Here is a 14,872-nt window from a genome sequence, read left to right on the forward strand (position 1 = left end):
GCAGCCTGGCTGGGAAAGACGCTGTGGCTTCCAGGGGACCCAGCCCTGCAGACGTCCACGCGTGGGGTTGGTATCGCGGCCAAACACCTTCAAACGGGGTGGCCTGTGCTGGCCACACGCCCTTCCAGCCTGGTGCTCCCTGCAGGGAGAGAGACCCCGCCCCAGGGTCTCAGCACTCAAAGCCCCAATCGGCCAGCAGAGCTGCCGCTGTTGGACAGGTGCCCGGGGACAGACACTGCCCCCGACGTTCCTCCGTGGCCCTGCTCAGCCTAGTAACAGGCGGGCGTCTAACCCAGACAGAGCCGAGAGGCAGGTGGCAAGGGGTCCCCACGGAAACAGATCAGCCTGTGTGTCCCCTCAAAGCTCCACACCAGCCTGCAGGGGAGTCCCATCCTCCACGAACACCCAGCTCTTCCTGCGGACAGCCACCGCCCAAGGTCACAGTCCTAAGCCCTAAGGTCCCTCCTGATCACACGGGCTCTGGCCACTCTGAGGCTCTCTCGGGGCACAGGGAGAAAGAGATGACCAAGGTACTTCCCTGCTTGTCCCGGCCACAAACCCTGAGAGCTCTAGAACCTCCCTGGGTCAGCCCAGGTCCTGCACCCCGGAACTCAGGGACTTCCAGCCAGGGGCAGTCCTCCGCAGGTGGGGCATCTGCAGCCCCCATAGCTCTGATGCCCGAAAGCCACTGATTCAGTGAGAAAGAAGAGGGGAAGGGGAGGGGAGGAGAAACAGGATGGGGAGGGGGAGGGGAAGAGGAGCAGGAGGAGGAAGATGTCCGCAGAATTCTGGCAAAACCCTACTGTTTACTGAGCACTTTGGGTGGGTGATGACCAACCTGAGTTTGGAATAATCATCTTCCGAGTACACACAGTGGGGGTGAGGCTTGGATAGAGTCCCCGACTTACTGAAGGTGCTATGCTACATCTTACAAGTGGCAGCAACAGGGCAAAAGAGGACACCGCATCCTGGATGCCGGCTCATCCCCGGGCCTCCCTACATCACAGAGTCTTATCAGCAACCCTGGCTCTAAACACAGATATTCATTCAACAAACATTACTCCACACCAGGTTGTGCCCAGCTTGCCTTGGGATGCAGGAGTGTGAGCCAGGGTGGGCCCAACACCACAGGTGCCAAGGCTCAGGGAGCCGGTGGGCGGCTGGCCAGACCCAGGGTGGGGGCAGTGAGGCTCTGGGGAGGAGGTGGCCACTCCTGGGGCTTTCCTGTGACAGTGCTGTCTGTGACCTGCCATGTATCAAGCACCAAAAATCTGCAGTGAACAAAAAGTGGCAAACGTAGCCTCGCATGGGGGCGGATAGCACACACCTGTCATTTCACCCCTCTGCAAGGCTGAGGTAGGAGGACTGTAAATCTGACCCAGCCTGTGACTCAGCAAGAGCCCTCATCCGGATACATTTTTAAAATGGGAGGGGGTGGTGGTAGTGGTCATGGTCCAGTGCAAAGGCCCTGAGTTCAGTCCCCAGTACTTGAAGTAAAAAGCTGCTAATGCTCCCACCATACCGACCTTCTGAGGGTCAAGGACGGCTGGGCAGGCAGACACCTTGGTGTGATGTGTTCAGAGGTGACCAGGCACTGCAGCGGCTGACCCTGCAGCGGGCAGCATGGCAGCTGGAGGGACCCAACACAAACTCACGGAGCTCGGTGGTCGTAGAGGAAGGTGGCCCTGCAGGAGTGCAAGGCAGGCAGTGTGGCTGTGTGGACAGGGATGGACCCTGAGGGACAGCCCTGGGCCTGACCCATGAGGGTGGCACACCTGCTCCCAACCCGAAGGCTCTGGCTCAGCTCATCCACAGTTGGGGGAGTCACTGCAGGAGACTCGGGGCTCTGTTTCCCTGTTTGTACCTGAAAATCCCCAGTGAGTTCCCAGTGAGCTTAGCAACAAGCAGAGGTCAGGGACTCTGCAGCTGGGCAGCAAAGAGTGGCCAGGTGGACGTGGTGACCTGGAATGGGATCCCGGCGCCAGATGCCAGAGGATGAAGGTGAGGACTTGACGACCTGAGGGCAGGCTGGACTGACCAGGAAGCGTCCACGCTGGCTCCGGACCCGGATCCTACCCCAGACATGGTGAGACCTCGGCCCTGTGAGAAGTCACTGTAAGAGGACAGTTCATGTCCGAATCATGACCTTTGTCATCCAAACGCTCCCTGTCCCCTCTGACTCCATGTGTGCGTTTTAATGGACTTCCTGGATTTATCTACCGAAGAGACCACGGTGCCGAGCTTATTGGCTTAGTGTCCCTTGGATTTATGTCGCCCACTCCATCACGGAAACGGCGGGCTGAGAATTTTACCCAATAGCCATTCAAACGGAGCCTCAAGTGGGTCTATAGATTACAGAAAATCCATAGCACTGGCTTTATAGGTGGTGCTTTAAAAATACATCATTGGTTCTGTCGCCACAGCGATGAAAATTCCAAGAATCGACCTGAAACAACCTATGGACAGCGGTGGCCTCCACCAGGGCTCTGCTGGATACCCCCGTGCTCCCCCATGCTGGGATCCGCTGGGGCCTCGCACTGGGCAGGGCACCAGGGCAGGCGCCTTGCCCACCTGCTTTCTGCTGTGCTGGGATCAGGCACGGGGTTTCCCAGCCCACGGTCATCACACACCCAGCAAACGGCACAGGACAGAGATGGCGCCTAGCATTTCACGGTGCCGGTCTGGAGGTCTCAGCCTTTCTGGTTCTTTCCTGTTGCTGCTCGGGAGGAGTCCACCCATACTGAGGTGTGGGGGGACCCTGCAGATTTAGCAATGGATGCCGGGGGTGTGAGTAGGTGGGAGTGCAGGCGTGGAAATGGGAGTGGGTGGGCTGTGCTTGCACCGGAAGTGGCCTCTTCTCTGGGAAGGGCCAGGAGACTGATGACCACAGGCTCCCCGGGCCTAAGGGGCAGCCTGGCTTCGGGTCTGTAGCTCAGCTCACTCCCTAGGGGACTCATTGACCCACTTATTCACAGAGTGCTCACGGAGCACAGGGCACGAGCCCAGCACCGAGGGCCGGGGTCCAGTGTCCTGACAGTAGCACAAGGTGGCCCGGGCCGAGTACTGGGTGGTGACAGCGGCTGAGAAAGGGCAGATGTGACTGCCGGTGTGGGTCACAGGTGAGGCTGAGAACAGGGCTGGAGAGCAAGGGCACCTGAGCCTCACGGGGGAGGAGACCTAAGCCCCGAGGTACGGGGACGCAGGGAGTCTCCAGCCAGGGAAAGACAGCAGACTTGAAGTCCTTCTCTCCGAAGGTCACTGGGCAGTGAGGTGCCAGAAAACTGGGGGAGGTGGACAGGGGAGAGGAGATGGCAGGGAAGCCTGGACAGGTGGTGACCATGAGGGACAGAGATTGATCCACTGTCACTGTATTCACCCAACTCTTCTCTCCAAGGCGCCCCGCAGCTAAAACCGTAATGATAAAGGGGGAAAATCCTATGCACAATTACCACTACCATTCAGATAATTACCAACTGGTTTATTTGCCTTGTGAGTTAGAAGCTGTTTGTTTAGGCTCAGGATTCCTGGAGGCAGGAATTTGGGCTGTAATTCACTTTCCCACCATAGGGATGGACGGACAGCAGAATTCCAAAGCCACCTCTTGCCCATCCCCAGGGCTCCAGATCCACAGTAATCTAAGTGCAACTTCAATGACCTTTGCAGATGGAATTAGGGTGATAATCATCTGCCTGGAAGGTGGGAGATTATCTGGGATGAGCCCCTGAGCTCAGTGTAATCACAGGAGCCCTCAGCGAGCAGAGCAGGAGGGAGAGAGACAGGCAGAGGGAGGAGGGCAGATTTGATGTGCGTGGAAGAGCAGCCCTAGAGGAAGGACCACCAGGGAATGCACCAGCTCTGGGCACCGAGCAGGACCTGGTCATGAGCCTGCAGGAGGACAGGGGCCTCCACCTGCTGACACAAGGACCAGCACCCCAACAACCACCTCGGGGGGGCAGGAGGCAACTCTCTAGGGACCTTCGAGAAGGAGCATGGCCTGGCCCACACCTCAGTCCTGGCATGAGACCCCCCCGGGGGGGGGGGTCCAGCTGACACGCCGGACTCGGGAGAGCGTGTGCAGAAGCAGCCCTTGACCCAGGCTCCCGAGCTCACCGTCACGTGTTCTGGCAGCAGCAGGAAGCTGGCTTCAGCTTCCTGTCTGTGCTGATATCATCCTCCACTGACGGGAGAGTAGAGCTGGAGTGTGGTGACACACAGCAGGGCACAGCAAACCAGGGACCTGAGGTCCTCCTCCTCCTCCTTTGTCACAGGCATACTCTGCAGACCAGCTCAGACGGTGCTCAGAAAAGGGACACATTCGTGTCTGATGTTCACCCAGGACAGGAGCAAAGGCGACAGCCCACAGAGGAAGACAGGCAGAGCCACCTGCCATCCTGCCCTCGCCGCGTCCCATCTGTGGGAAGGGCAGAGCTTTCTGCCACTGGCTTGCTTGTTTTCAGAGCAGGCTCTCAAAGGAAGAGCCGGAACTGGGGTGTCTTGTAAGGACCCCTAAATTAGGCACTAAGACCACCAAAAGGCCAAGAACAGAAATGACAGTCTACAAGAGATAGGACAGTAAAATTGCTGAGAACCCGGAATCCACCCAGGTTCAAATTCAGCGCTGTAGCCATGACCTTGGGCAAGTTTCCCAAGCCCACTAAGCCTCAGTTTACCCCACTGGGTCACTGGGGTCACACTAGGGTGAGGGGCAGGTGACTGAGCGGCGGTGCGGACCGGTCTGGCCCTCTCCTGGCGCTGGCAGGCGGCCCCCCGGGGACTCCCGTGCCACCCAGTGCAAATTCACCTGGGCCACGATACTCCAAGTTGGAAACCACGTTAGTCCACAGATAGGAGGGGTCTGTCCTCTTCCTTTTTACCATCCTAAGGCTTAACAAAGTGGCAGAACACTGGAGCTAATTTATCACCATTTCCTGTGAATTAGAGGGAGACGCGCAGACAGCAGAGTCATTAAAATAAAAATAGAAATGGGACTATGCAGCCTGCCTCAAATGGACCGGCGCCCTCGTAGCCCAGTGAGTGGGACTCAGGGCAGGGAAAGAGCTCGAGTCACAGGAGACGGTAACGCTGTGTTCGCACAGCTGTTAGATGCTCAGACATCGAAGGTACGGTCCGTAACGTCCGGCCGAAACAGCATCCGGGGAAGTCACCCTATTTTTAGGTGTTAGTCTCTGGGTGAGTGGCAGAGACCCTCCCCTCCAAGGATGCACTGTGCACCTAGCAGGCAGAGGCTGTGTATCCCACCTTCTGCGTTGGAGGCTTGGGAGTGGGGCTGCCCAGGGTGCCTGCTGGGGCATACTCGCCAAGGCCCGGGGGGATGCTGGAAGAAGGTCCCAGCAGGCTGAGAAGAGTGGGCTTCTAGGATAGGGACAGAAGGGACTGGGTGTCACCTCTCCCTTCCTTAAGCTGGTTGCCCTTGCTCTTGGTTGGACTGCAGAATTCGTAGAGGAGCCACTTCCCGGCAGGCAGTGTGGGAGGCACTCACCACACCCCTCGAAGCTGCACCAATAGACACGAAAGCTGAAGACCAAACCAAGCACAAAGAACTGCAAAAACAAAACAGAACAGCAAAAAGGGAGCCAGTCGCTGCTCCACCGGCTTCACTCAGACAGAGGACGGGCTGTGCACAAACGCAGACAAGCTGACTGTGTTTTGGGGACCCGCAACAGCACGGAAGACCCTGGAGAACTCAGGGACACAGAGGCAACTCAGAGGCTTCAGACTCCATCCCTGTAACAGGATGTGAATCACACCTGCAAAGGAAAAGGTATGGGGACACAGCCCGGGGCCGGGCTCCAGGAGGGCTTCTGTGGCATCTCCTCGGACCTCCTTCCTCCCTCTGTGATGAGCTGGGGCCACATGGCGACTGCTGTGAATCTGTGCTGTCTGCCAGGGAGCTGGTCAGAGCTGCAGGGCCAGGTCTTGCACAGGTGGTGTGGCATGCACCCCCTGCCCAGCTCGAGAGGAGAGCAGGCTCTGCAGGAGCCTGCTGGTCTGTGCCTCCACCAGGGGAGGGCAGGAACCCTGTGGAACCAGGGATAGTGGGTGCCCGTGAAGGGACAGCCTGGCCGGCTGCTTTGGGAGCAGTCTCAGACCTGCCTGTTGGAGTATCCTGGACAGCCACACACAGGGCAAGGGCTCCGGCAGCTCAAGGGGCTGCTTAAGGATCAGGGCAGCAAGGGGCCGGGTGGTTTAGACACATGGTGCTCTGGTTTAGATCCAGTGCGTCCCCCCAAAAGCCTCCATGTTCAGAGGTGAAGCTTCTGGAAACTGAGAGGATCTTGGGTGTGCTGTCCTCAGAGCACAACGTGCTGCTCTTAGGAGGTGGGGTGGGTCAGGAGACTGTCACTGAGGGGGTGACCCAAAAGGGTGCGTCTCCCTCCTGGGCCCCGTTCTTGGCTGCTTCTGGGCTGTGGAGATGTGACGGTCCTCTGCCCAGACCCTCGTGCTGTGCTGCAGCCTCTCTGCCTTGGAGTCAGCCAACCTCAGACTGACATTGCAAGCTGAAATAAACCTCTCCTCTTGTGAGCGGTGGGTCCAGCTTCGTTTCCCAGGGATCAAAAAGTGTTGTACAAAGATGGTATTTTACCAGCATGGCCCCCTTCTTCTCTGGTCACATGTTCCTCTCATGAGGCAGTGTCACCCTCCCACTCACAGGTAACTGATCTCCAAATCCAGGCAGTCTGACCGAATGGCTGGAGCGAGCCTGTGACTTTCAGGGTCAGGATGTAAACAGTAACAGAACCTGGGCCTGTGTCTCCGGGGACCCCGCTCTCAGAACCCAAGCAGCCCAGTCTCAGCCCCAGTGAGCTCCCAGCTGTCACAATGTGAAACATTGCCCCAAAATTCGTTCCCTGAGGTCCTGATCCCAGGTGCTCAGAATGTGACCTTGTGTGGGAAGGGGGTCTTTAATGGGGTGGCTAAGTTACATGAAGGGCCCCAGGGCTGCCGGGGGAGGCTGAAGGTCGTGGAGCTTTCTGTGGAGCAGTGCTTCACCCACAGAGGGCTTGGGTCAGCAGGGACCTCCTGAGGAGTGACACCAAGGCCAGGCCCACAGGACACAGGAAGCAAGCCCACATCCCGATGTTTCCCACTGAGGTTTGGGGCATCAGCAACCAGCTAAAGCAGCCAGCCTCGGCCAGTTCTGCACAGTGGAGAACATCCCAGAAGCCTCGAAGGCAAACAAGAATACAAGTTCCCCTCTTAGTCCCAAGCAGCCCCTATCACTCTCAGTCTAGACCCAGCTGAAGGACAGTTCAGAGTTGGTGTCAGCCGGTTCCGGGCACAGAGCCACACCCGTGTCCCCTTCCCATGCAGGAGACAGTTCTGAACAAAGACACAGTCTCCTAATGGACCTGATAAAGCCACCAGATAATCGGGAAATTCGGGCAGAAGCTCCTTGGACTTTAGCACAGCTCTAAGCTCAGGCCGCTCTCTGGGGTCAGATGCCTGTGGTTCTGAGTCTCTCTGCGGAAGAAAGGGACCCGAAGCTGCCCCAGTGCTTATAGCTTCTGCCCCTGGCACCCTGCCGCTGACCCTGAGCTGGACACCCCGGACCAGCTATGGCCCAGTACAAGACAACAGAGAGCCCTGCATGGTGCCAGAACTGCACCCCACTTCCACCCTGAGCTGCAGGGTAGGTTCCTGGCCCAGAACCCCTCACTGGGCCACATCCCTGGACAGCAGCACTCAGGCCTGGCCACGAGAACTTCTGACCGAGCTTTTCCAGCTGGCAGATGTGCCCAAGCAGCACCTCGTCACACCTGTTTTGGGTTCCTGAACCCAATGCTAGGGTGGCAGGGACGGGGTGGAGGTGAAAACCAATGTCATTGCCCAGGGGGACCAGGAAATCCACCAGGCAGTCACGACACAGCTTTGGAAGAGCTCCTGGGACAGGATGGCATTGCCAGGCCTGGCAGATGGACGCGACCTGTGTGTGGGCAGAAGAGCCTCTGTGGGGGGAGGCAGGTGGAGCGGCTGGGAGGCAGAGGGCTCCTGTGGGGCAAGGGTCAGGAGAGGATGGACATACCTGTGCCGCACACACCCTCCACACCCTCTGCGGGCACCCTCAGGGCTGACGTGCACATCCGATCATGCGTATTTGCTAATGTTGAGCATAAGAGGAGATGTCACCCAAAAACCCCGTTTTCCAGGTTTTCAGTAGCTGCCCTCACCTGCATGAGTTCCACTGTCCCAGTCACCTGCCAGGCACACGGTGCTGTACACAGCACCATTGCCCCCCACTCCTGGCACTGACAAGCTGGGGACTAAAACACCTTAGAGACCAGGGTGGAGCCCATGAGGGGCCCCAGGCATCCTGCAGGTGGCCCACGACACCCCAGGAGGCGCAGTGCCACCAGTCAGCTCTACCCTAGGCTTCGCCTGGTCACGAGGCAGATCACCCCCACCAGGGGACTCAGCCCTGCATCTCTCCTGAAGATGCTAACTGAGTAGCACCAGCATCTGTCCAGCGATCGGGCCACAGGGTCACCTGTTTTCAAACAGCCACATCCCCAGCCAATGGAGGTAGCCAGGCCTACCACATCCATCTGGACCACACAACCAGCCAGCCCCTCCTGTCAGGTGAGGAAAAGTCTGATGTAAGTAGTGTGTACTGCTGGGGAACCCTTGCCTAAACCTGGGGTGCAGAGACTGAGGACACTTGGGCAGTGGGGACTGGGCAGCTCCCTCCCGACCTGGCTTGGAGAGCAGCCAGGGTTCAAGAAACAAGGATAGTAACCCACTTTGCCTTTCTATTATCTCGATTTGAAGCCTTGTATTACTCTCACCATCTTGTTTTTGACTGATGTTCCCCTATTCTGTTTTGCTGGATAGTATCAGGGTCGAAAGTTTAGGCATCAGCTGTGAAGATAATGAGATTCATTATAACGCCCATTCTCGTTGACTTTTATCTACTTTTGAAGACCTACAATGTCTCCAATGTTTTGGTTTTGTCGGTTTTGTTCTTTACTGTTTTGTTCAATTGTATTATAACTAATGATATAGGCAATTCTATTAGAGATAGCGGGAGGCATTATGGTAACCATTGTTGATCACCTTGTATTATGTTTTTATATTATCTTTTATGTCCACCCTTTTGACTTGACCGATTCTGTTCTGTTATGTCTCATTTGGTTTTACTCTCTTCCAAAAAAGCAATAAGAACCGTGGGAGCAATGAAACCCAAAATGTGTAATAGTCATTGTACAAAAGAGAGGAAAAGAAAGTGCTCTAAACTAAATAACTGCATGTATATTTAAGTGTATAAGATAGAAAATGATATCACAGAGTTTTATTGGATCATTGAACAGAACTGTTTGCAGTATCATTGTTGGAATGTCCACTCTACAAGCTTTAATTTTGTGACTTGAACAATTATTTCTAAGATGGCAATATGTAATCCATTAACTAATGATTTCCTACTGTTCATTTTTTTCTTCTGTAAATCTGTATAACTTGTACCCTTTCACTGTTTTTTTTCTTTTCTCCTTAAATTAAAAAAAAAAAAAGAAATACAAAAAAGAAGCAAGGGGTCACCTTCTCAGCAGTGTGTTTAGCAAATGTGTAACCTATCAATGAAACCATAAATCGCATCAAATGGAAACTGAATGCTTGCCGCACCCCTGCATCAACTGTGTCCACCGCTGCCGAGAGGGAAGAGGACCAGCCATGGGCTCTCTGGCCATCCCTCTCCCTGTGCTCGCACGAAACTAACAGCGTCCCCACCCTCGGCAGGTCTCTGGCCAAATGTGCGACTCCTGGCATTAGTGACAGGCCTGCATCTCCCTCATTCCAATCACCAAAGGAAATTACAGAGGGTGAGAAAAATAAGGGTTAAGAACTCGGCCAGGCAAGCAGGAAACACAGGTGGGGCCTCTGACCACCCGCCCTGGCCTGGGGAGTTCTGGGGGCTTTGGGAACTGAAACCAGAGCCGCACCCAGTAAATGCAGAGTTGTCCACCTAAACAGAGGGCAGAAAATAGCAGTTACAGGAGACACAGAAAGACGTGAAGTGAATCTTACTACGTGAAACTGGAACTTCTCATCGATCAATCAGAGGCACGGTAGACGGAGTTCAAAGGCGAGCCACAGAAAGCAAAATATCTGCTCAGGCAGGGGATTGGAATCCAGAGCTTACAAGTGGCTCTGACAAACCCATTAGTAAGAGAGGAACAAGTCCCTGGGAGACTGGGTCCCAACAAGGGAAGATGCAAGTCACATAACCTGGAATCCAAACGGCCAATTAACATGAGAAAAACTCTCCGGCCATCAAGGGAATGCAAATTAAACCAAAGAAATCCACTTTTCTTCTTCAGGACTGGCAAAATTTCAGAATCTGAACATATCAAGCACTGGTGGGAGGAGCCCTGCAGAAGCTGGATGGACAGGCCACCGTGGGAAAGGGCTGGGTTTAAAGTGCTGTCGCCCTGAGTCCCCAGAGCCACACTTCTCAGTGTGCCCAGTTTCAGAGAAAGGTACTTGGAGGCACCAGGCTTCCCCAGGGCGCGCTATCCATGCCACACATGGGCTGACGCGGGAGAGGACCTCGAGCTCGGAAGCAGAAAGCCCGGAGCACCGCGCAGTGTTCTAAAGCAGTCAGAAAGCAAGACTCTGTTAACCCAGATAAATCTCCGAGGCACTGCTGAGGGACCCGCTCAGTTCCGGAACAAGACGTGCGGTCCAGTGCCATCTCGTGCCACCTCCTCATGACACAGGAAGCAGCGGTGCCCCTGTCTCACCCCGGGCTCCATGCTCGTCACTACAGCAGCCGCCCAGCGGAGCCGGGAGGGCAGGGGATGAGGAGGGTCAGCTTTATTGAGATGTTTCTCCTTCTCGCTTGGAGAAAGTGTGTAGGGCACACTAGTGATTCTGTGTGTGTGTGTGTGTGTGCGTGTGTGTGCGTGTGTGTGTGTGTGTGTGCACCTTACATTGGACAGCACACTATCTGTTCACCCACCAAATACAGTATTTTGAGTGTCAGCGCCAGGCCAAGCCCATCGTAAAACCAAGGATCACGTCTTCCTAAAAACAAAACTGGAACCACTGACTGAGTCACCAGCCACGTTCATCAGCAGACAGTGTCCAGGGAGCGAGGTGACAGAGCTGCGTGCAGGAGAGGGAAGAGTGAGGGGAGGTGAGGCGTGGGGAAGGCGCCAGGCCGTCCCGGGTGTGCCCTGTGCACTCCCACAGGGAGCCAGGAAAGAGACCAGGAGACCTGGAGGCCTGCTCCTTCTCCCCCGCAGAGGGACATCCACCCCGCAGCTTCTGCCAGCAGCCTTCTCCCAGGCTGAAGCCAGCAGGTTGGTCCAGGATCCACAGCAGGTTCTGCGGGTCAGATGGCCACAGGTGCAGGGATCCCGCCCAGCTGCAAACTTGCTGGAGTCTGGAGAGCTGGCCCCACCTCCCCCTCCTGCTAACACTGTCTGTTTCCTGCCAGAGTCTCCGGCTCCCAGGAGCTGGGGTCTCAGCTCTCCAGCCTTCCCCACACCCTGGCTGCGGTGAGCCGCTGAAGGGCCAGCAGGGCAGCCCGGCCAGAGCCCTGGACCAGCCAGGAGATGCTGCCTGGCGCTCCGTCCGGATGCTCTGCTTCCTGAACCCACAAATGGCTCTTTCACTTCAGCAGGTTCAGCCTACTTCTGTGCAGGCTGCCAGCGAAGCCTGCTCCTCAGCTGGTTGTCATTAAAATTTCAAAAGGATTGCGCAGCACCAGACCCCATGTGGGTCTTCAGAGTCTCCGCCTCAGGGAGCCTTGCCCAGCCCTTGCTGTGAAGCGCCGCGGAAGCCAGGCATTAAATTTCAAACTGCCTTCTGCAGCCCTGAAAGCCACAACATTTAATGTCTGTCAACTGGGACACGTCATGATTATCATCAATCACACCTTTCCCTTCAAAAAACTTTTTTTTAAATGACTCATTTGGTGCAGAAATAGCCCAGAACAAGTCAGCACTTCCTAATCAGACTTGGGAGAAGCAGTGACTGGGCACAGAAACAACCCGTCGCCCCCTGAAGGTTGGGAATTAACCCCCCCCCGCCCCCACCAAGCAGGCTCTTCCAAGAAGCACCCACACAAATCCAGGTGGCCCCACTAGGTGGCAGCAGGACAAATCCTCTGGCTCCAGAAGGAAAGAGGTCAAGGGAAGCTTCCCAAGGTCCGGTGCCCAGGGTGCCCGGAGCTGTGGGCACACGGTGCGGCCTGCCCCTTTGTCCCTGGCATTTGGACTCGGGTCCCCTCTGATGTGACACTGAAACCCAGAAACGCAGTCACACCCTCCTCTCAGCCCTGGCCCCCGAGGCACTTCCTTGATGTGCCAGTCCCTTCCTGTTGAGTCTGGGATTGGACCCTCCAGGCCACGCATGGTCCTGGGCTCCAGCTCAGGTAGGTCACTGCCCAGTGCAAGTGGCCTCTCTAGACTCAGACTCACACCCTGCCTGTGAAACTTGGGTGAGGCCTCATACCTCCCTGTTCCCCACCAGCCCCCCACCCACCACTCCACAAAGGGCACCGCCAGGAGATGCTACCCAGGCATGGCCCAGGCACGGCCATGGGAGCCCAAGGTCGGTCCTACCACAGTCCACCCTCCACACCTTGAAGTCACCACCTGTACTCTGAGCCTGCAGCCGCCACCGGGCAGCCAAGGGACCCCTCCATCCTCAGCCTACTGCCCAGGTAGCATCGAGGCCTGGGCCAGTGCGTCCCAGGCTCCTCCACTCCCTGAGCTCTGATCTCCAGCCTCAACCGCCTCCTGGTCCCCAGCTGCTGCACTGATGACGCCCGCAGCCCTCTCTCCTGCTGGGGACAAGCGTTTCTGACTTCAAGTAGTTCCCCACTTCCTCCCATTCAGTCGGGGCCAAAGCCCAGCGCCCCCTCTTCAAAGGCCTCACTCGGAAAGCAGCCCCTTCCCTGGACCACTGCTTCCTGAGCCTCCTTTTCTTCCATCAGTGCCTGCGCTGACGTTATGTTTGTTTGGATTTGTCCCTTTCATGTCCTCTCCCTTTGTGTCCCCCCACTAGAATAAAAGTTCCCCAGGAGTCGCCCTTGGGCTGTGCAGCAGCCCAACATGGAACTGGGTGCCCAGGGCACTTCCGAAAGGACCGGTCCTTGGCTGACCTACTGACTACACAGCCCGCCGTCGCCCAGAAGAAACTGGGTCAGCAGTGACTGAGCCCGGCACCCGTCTGAGCAGTGCAGTGGCCACAGAGCTATTTAAAAACGTGATGGCTGGAAGGAGCCCATAGACAGGTGGGTGTCGGATAAGCAACACTCCTGCCCCTGGCCCCACCAAACAAGTGTCACTGGCGCCCAGTAGGCACTGGTGCTGGGCGGGGCATGCTGCCTTCCTGGGCCCCTACTAAGTGCAGGCCGAGGAAGGACAGTGACTCAGTCCCCTCCCCCAGCTGGCCCAGTACCAGGCGGTGGGGCGGGTGCTGCTCCATCTCCCCGTGTTCTGGGCCACAGGAGTTCTGCTCACGGCACAGAAGTGTGCAGAGCCCAGGCAGCACAGTGCACAGAGGGCTCAGGGCACAGCAGGCTCTGCACGGACCGGACCCCCAATCTCTCCTTGACCACTTGGTACTGCAGGTTCTGAAGGTTCCCAACACCGGGGAGAGGGGCGCAGGCAGGGAGCAGTGGGCGCTGCAGGATGTTCAGGAGTACCCCTGGCTTAAACCCACTCTGAACCAGGGAACCCCCACCAGGCCCGTGACAACCAAACATGGGGTGGGGGCACTGGTAAGAGCTACAGATGGGTCTGAACCAGGACCGAGCTGACTCCAGGTCGCAGGGACGCTGGCTAAATAACATGGGTGTCGCAGATTCTGACTGGCCCAGGTTGGTGCCCCAGGGGTGCCTAGGGGACCAGCAGTGACCTGACTCCTCTCCACTGAGCGCACAGCCCCTGAACACCTGGGGTCCCAGGCCACTGCCCTCGGTGCACAGCCAATGCTGGATCTCCGGCCCTGGCACCAGCAGACCTTGGCTCCTTCCCCTAGCAGCCCCTGTCCTGGCCCAAGGGGCCCCGCCCCACTTTCCGGTTTCCTGGCGGCCCCTCTGCAGGAAGGCCAGAGCCAGGGGTCGCCCCCCGGAGGGGGCGTGAGAGGCTGCCCCTGCACACATGCACCAAACCCCAAAGCCCTGTCCTCCTCCGGGAAGAGCAGCCAGTGCCTGTGAAACCATCACCGGGCAGCTGCTGTCCCAGGAACGCAAGTCCTGGGATCGTCCCCATTTCAAGGATGTGGAAACTGAGGCACGAGAAGGGTAAGGGCCGTGGGCACAGGCTCCTGTGACTAGCAGCATCCAAGCCGCATCTGCGGACCCCCGACCCGCCCTCTCCCGACCACTGCGCGCCCTTCCCTTGTTTAGCAGGGACGATCCTGCGACTCTGCTGCAGAGAAAGCCCGGACCAGAGGCGCCCACCTCGGTGCCGCTCTGCACCCGCAGCGCCCCCAGCCCGCGTGCGCGGCACCCCGGCCTCCCTGGGACCCTTACCTTGCGCCGAGCCCCGCGCGGCGGGCGCGTCCCGGGCCCCGAAGGCGCGCAGCAGCGGGCGCAGTGGCTCCGGCCAGCGGGCGCGCCCCCCGCCCCGGCCGCGCATCCTGGAGGTGGCCGGCGCCGGCTGCGTCCCCGGCCGCGAGCGCCGAGCAGGGGCCGGGCAGGGGCGGGACCGGGCCGGGCCGGGGGCGGCGCCACGCGCGAGGCCGGCCCTCCGCGGGGCGGGGCGGGCGCAGCGGGCCGCGGTGACCTTGACCTCTCGGACCCCCGCTGGGCTGTGGCAGGACCAGGCAGCGCCCTGCGCTTCCGGAGCTGGAGCCGCGAGACCTTTAAAGGCGCAGCCCGCGGCCGGCCGGGAGGTGGAGCCCG

At 57.9% G+C, this 14,872-nt stretch overlaps 1 protein-coding gene across 1 annotated transcript in view; it reads right to left on the minus strand.

The window, feature by feature from the left end:
* Positions 1-14,628, minus strand: part of Phactr3 (phosphatase and actin regulator 3) — a 212,272-nt gene extending 197,644 nt beyond the window's left edge. Inside the window, exon 1 of the mRNA XM_063248092.1 lies at positions 14,501-14,628. Coding sequence (XP_063104162.1) covers positions 14,501-14,606 — 106 coding nt within the window. The 5' untranslated portion in view covers positions 14,607-14,628. The remainder of the gene's footprint in view (positions 1-14,500) is intronic.
* Between the last annotated feature and the right edge of the window lie 244 nt (positions 14,629-14,872).

This window comes from Cavia porcellus, unplaced genomic scaffold, assembly GCF_034190915.1.
Source record: "Cavia porcellus strain 051 isolate PalLab524CR breed Dunkin Hartley unplaced genomic scaffold, mCavPor4.1 scaffold_5, whole genome shotgun sequence".
In the NCBI taxonomy this organism is placed as follows: domain Eukaryota; kingdom Metazoa; phylum Chordata; class Mammalia; order Rodentia; family Caviidae; genus Cavia; species Cavia porcellus.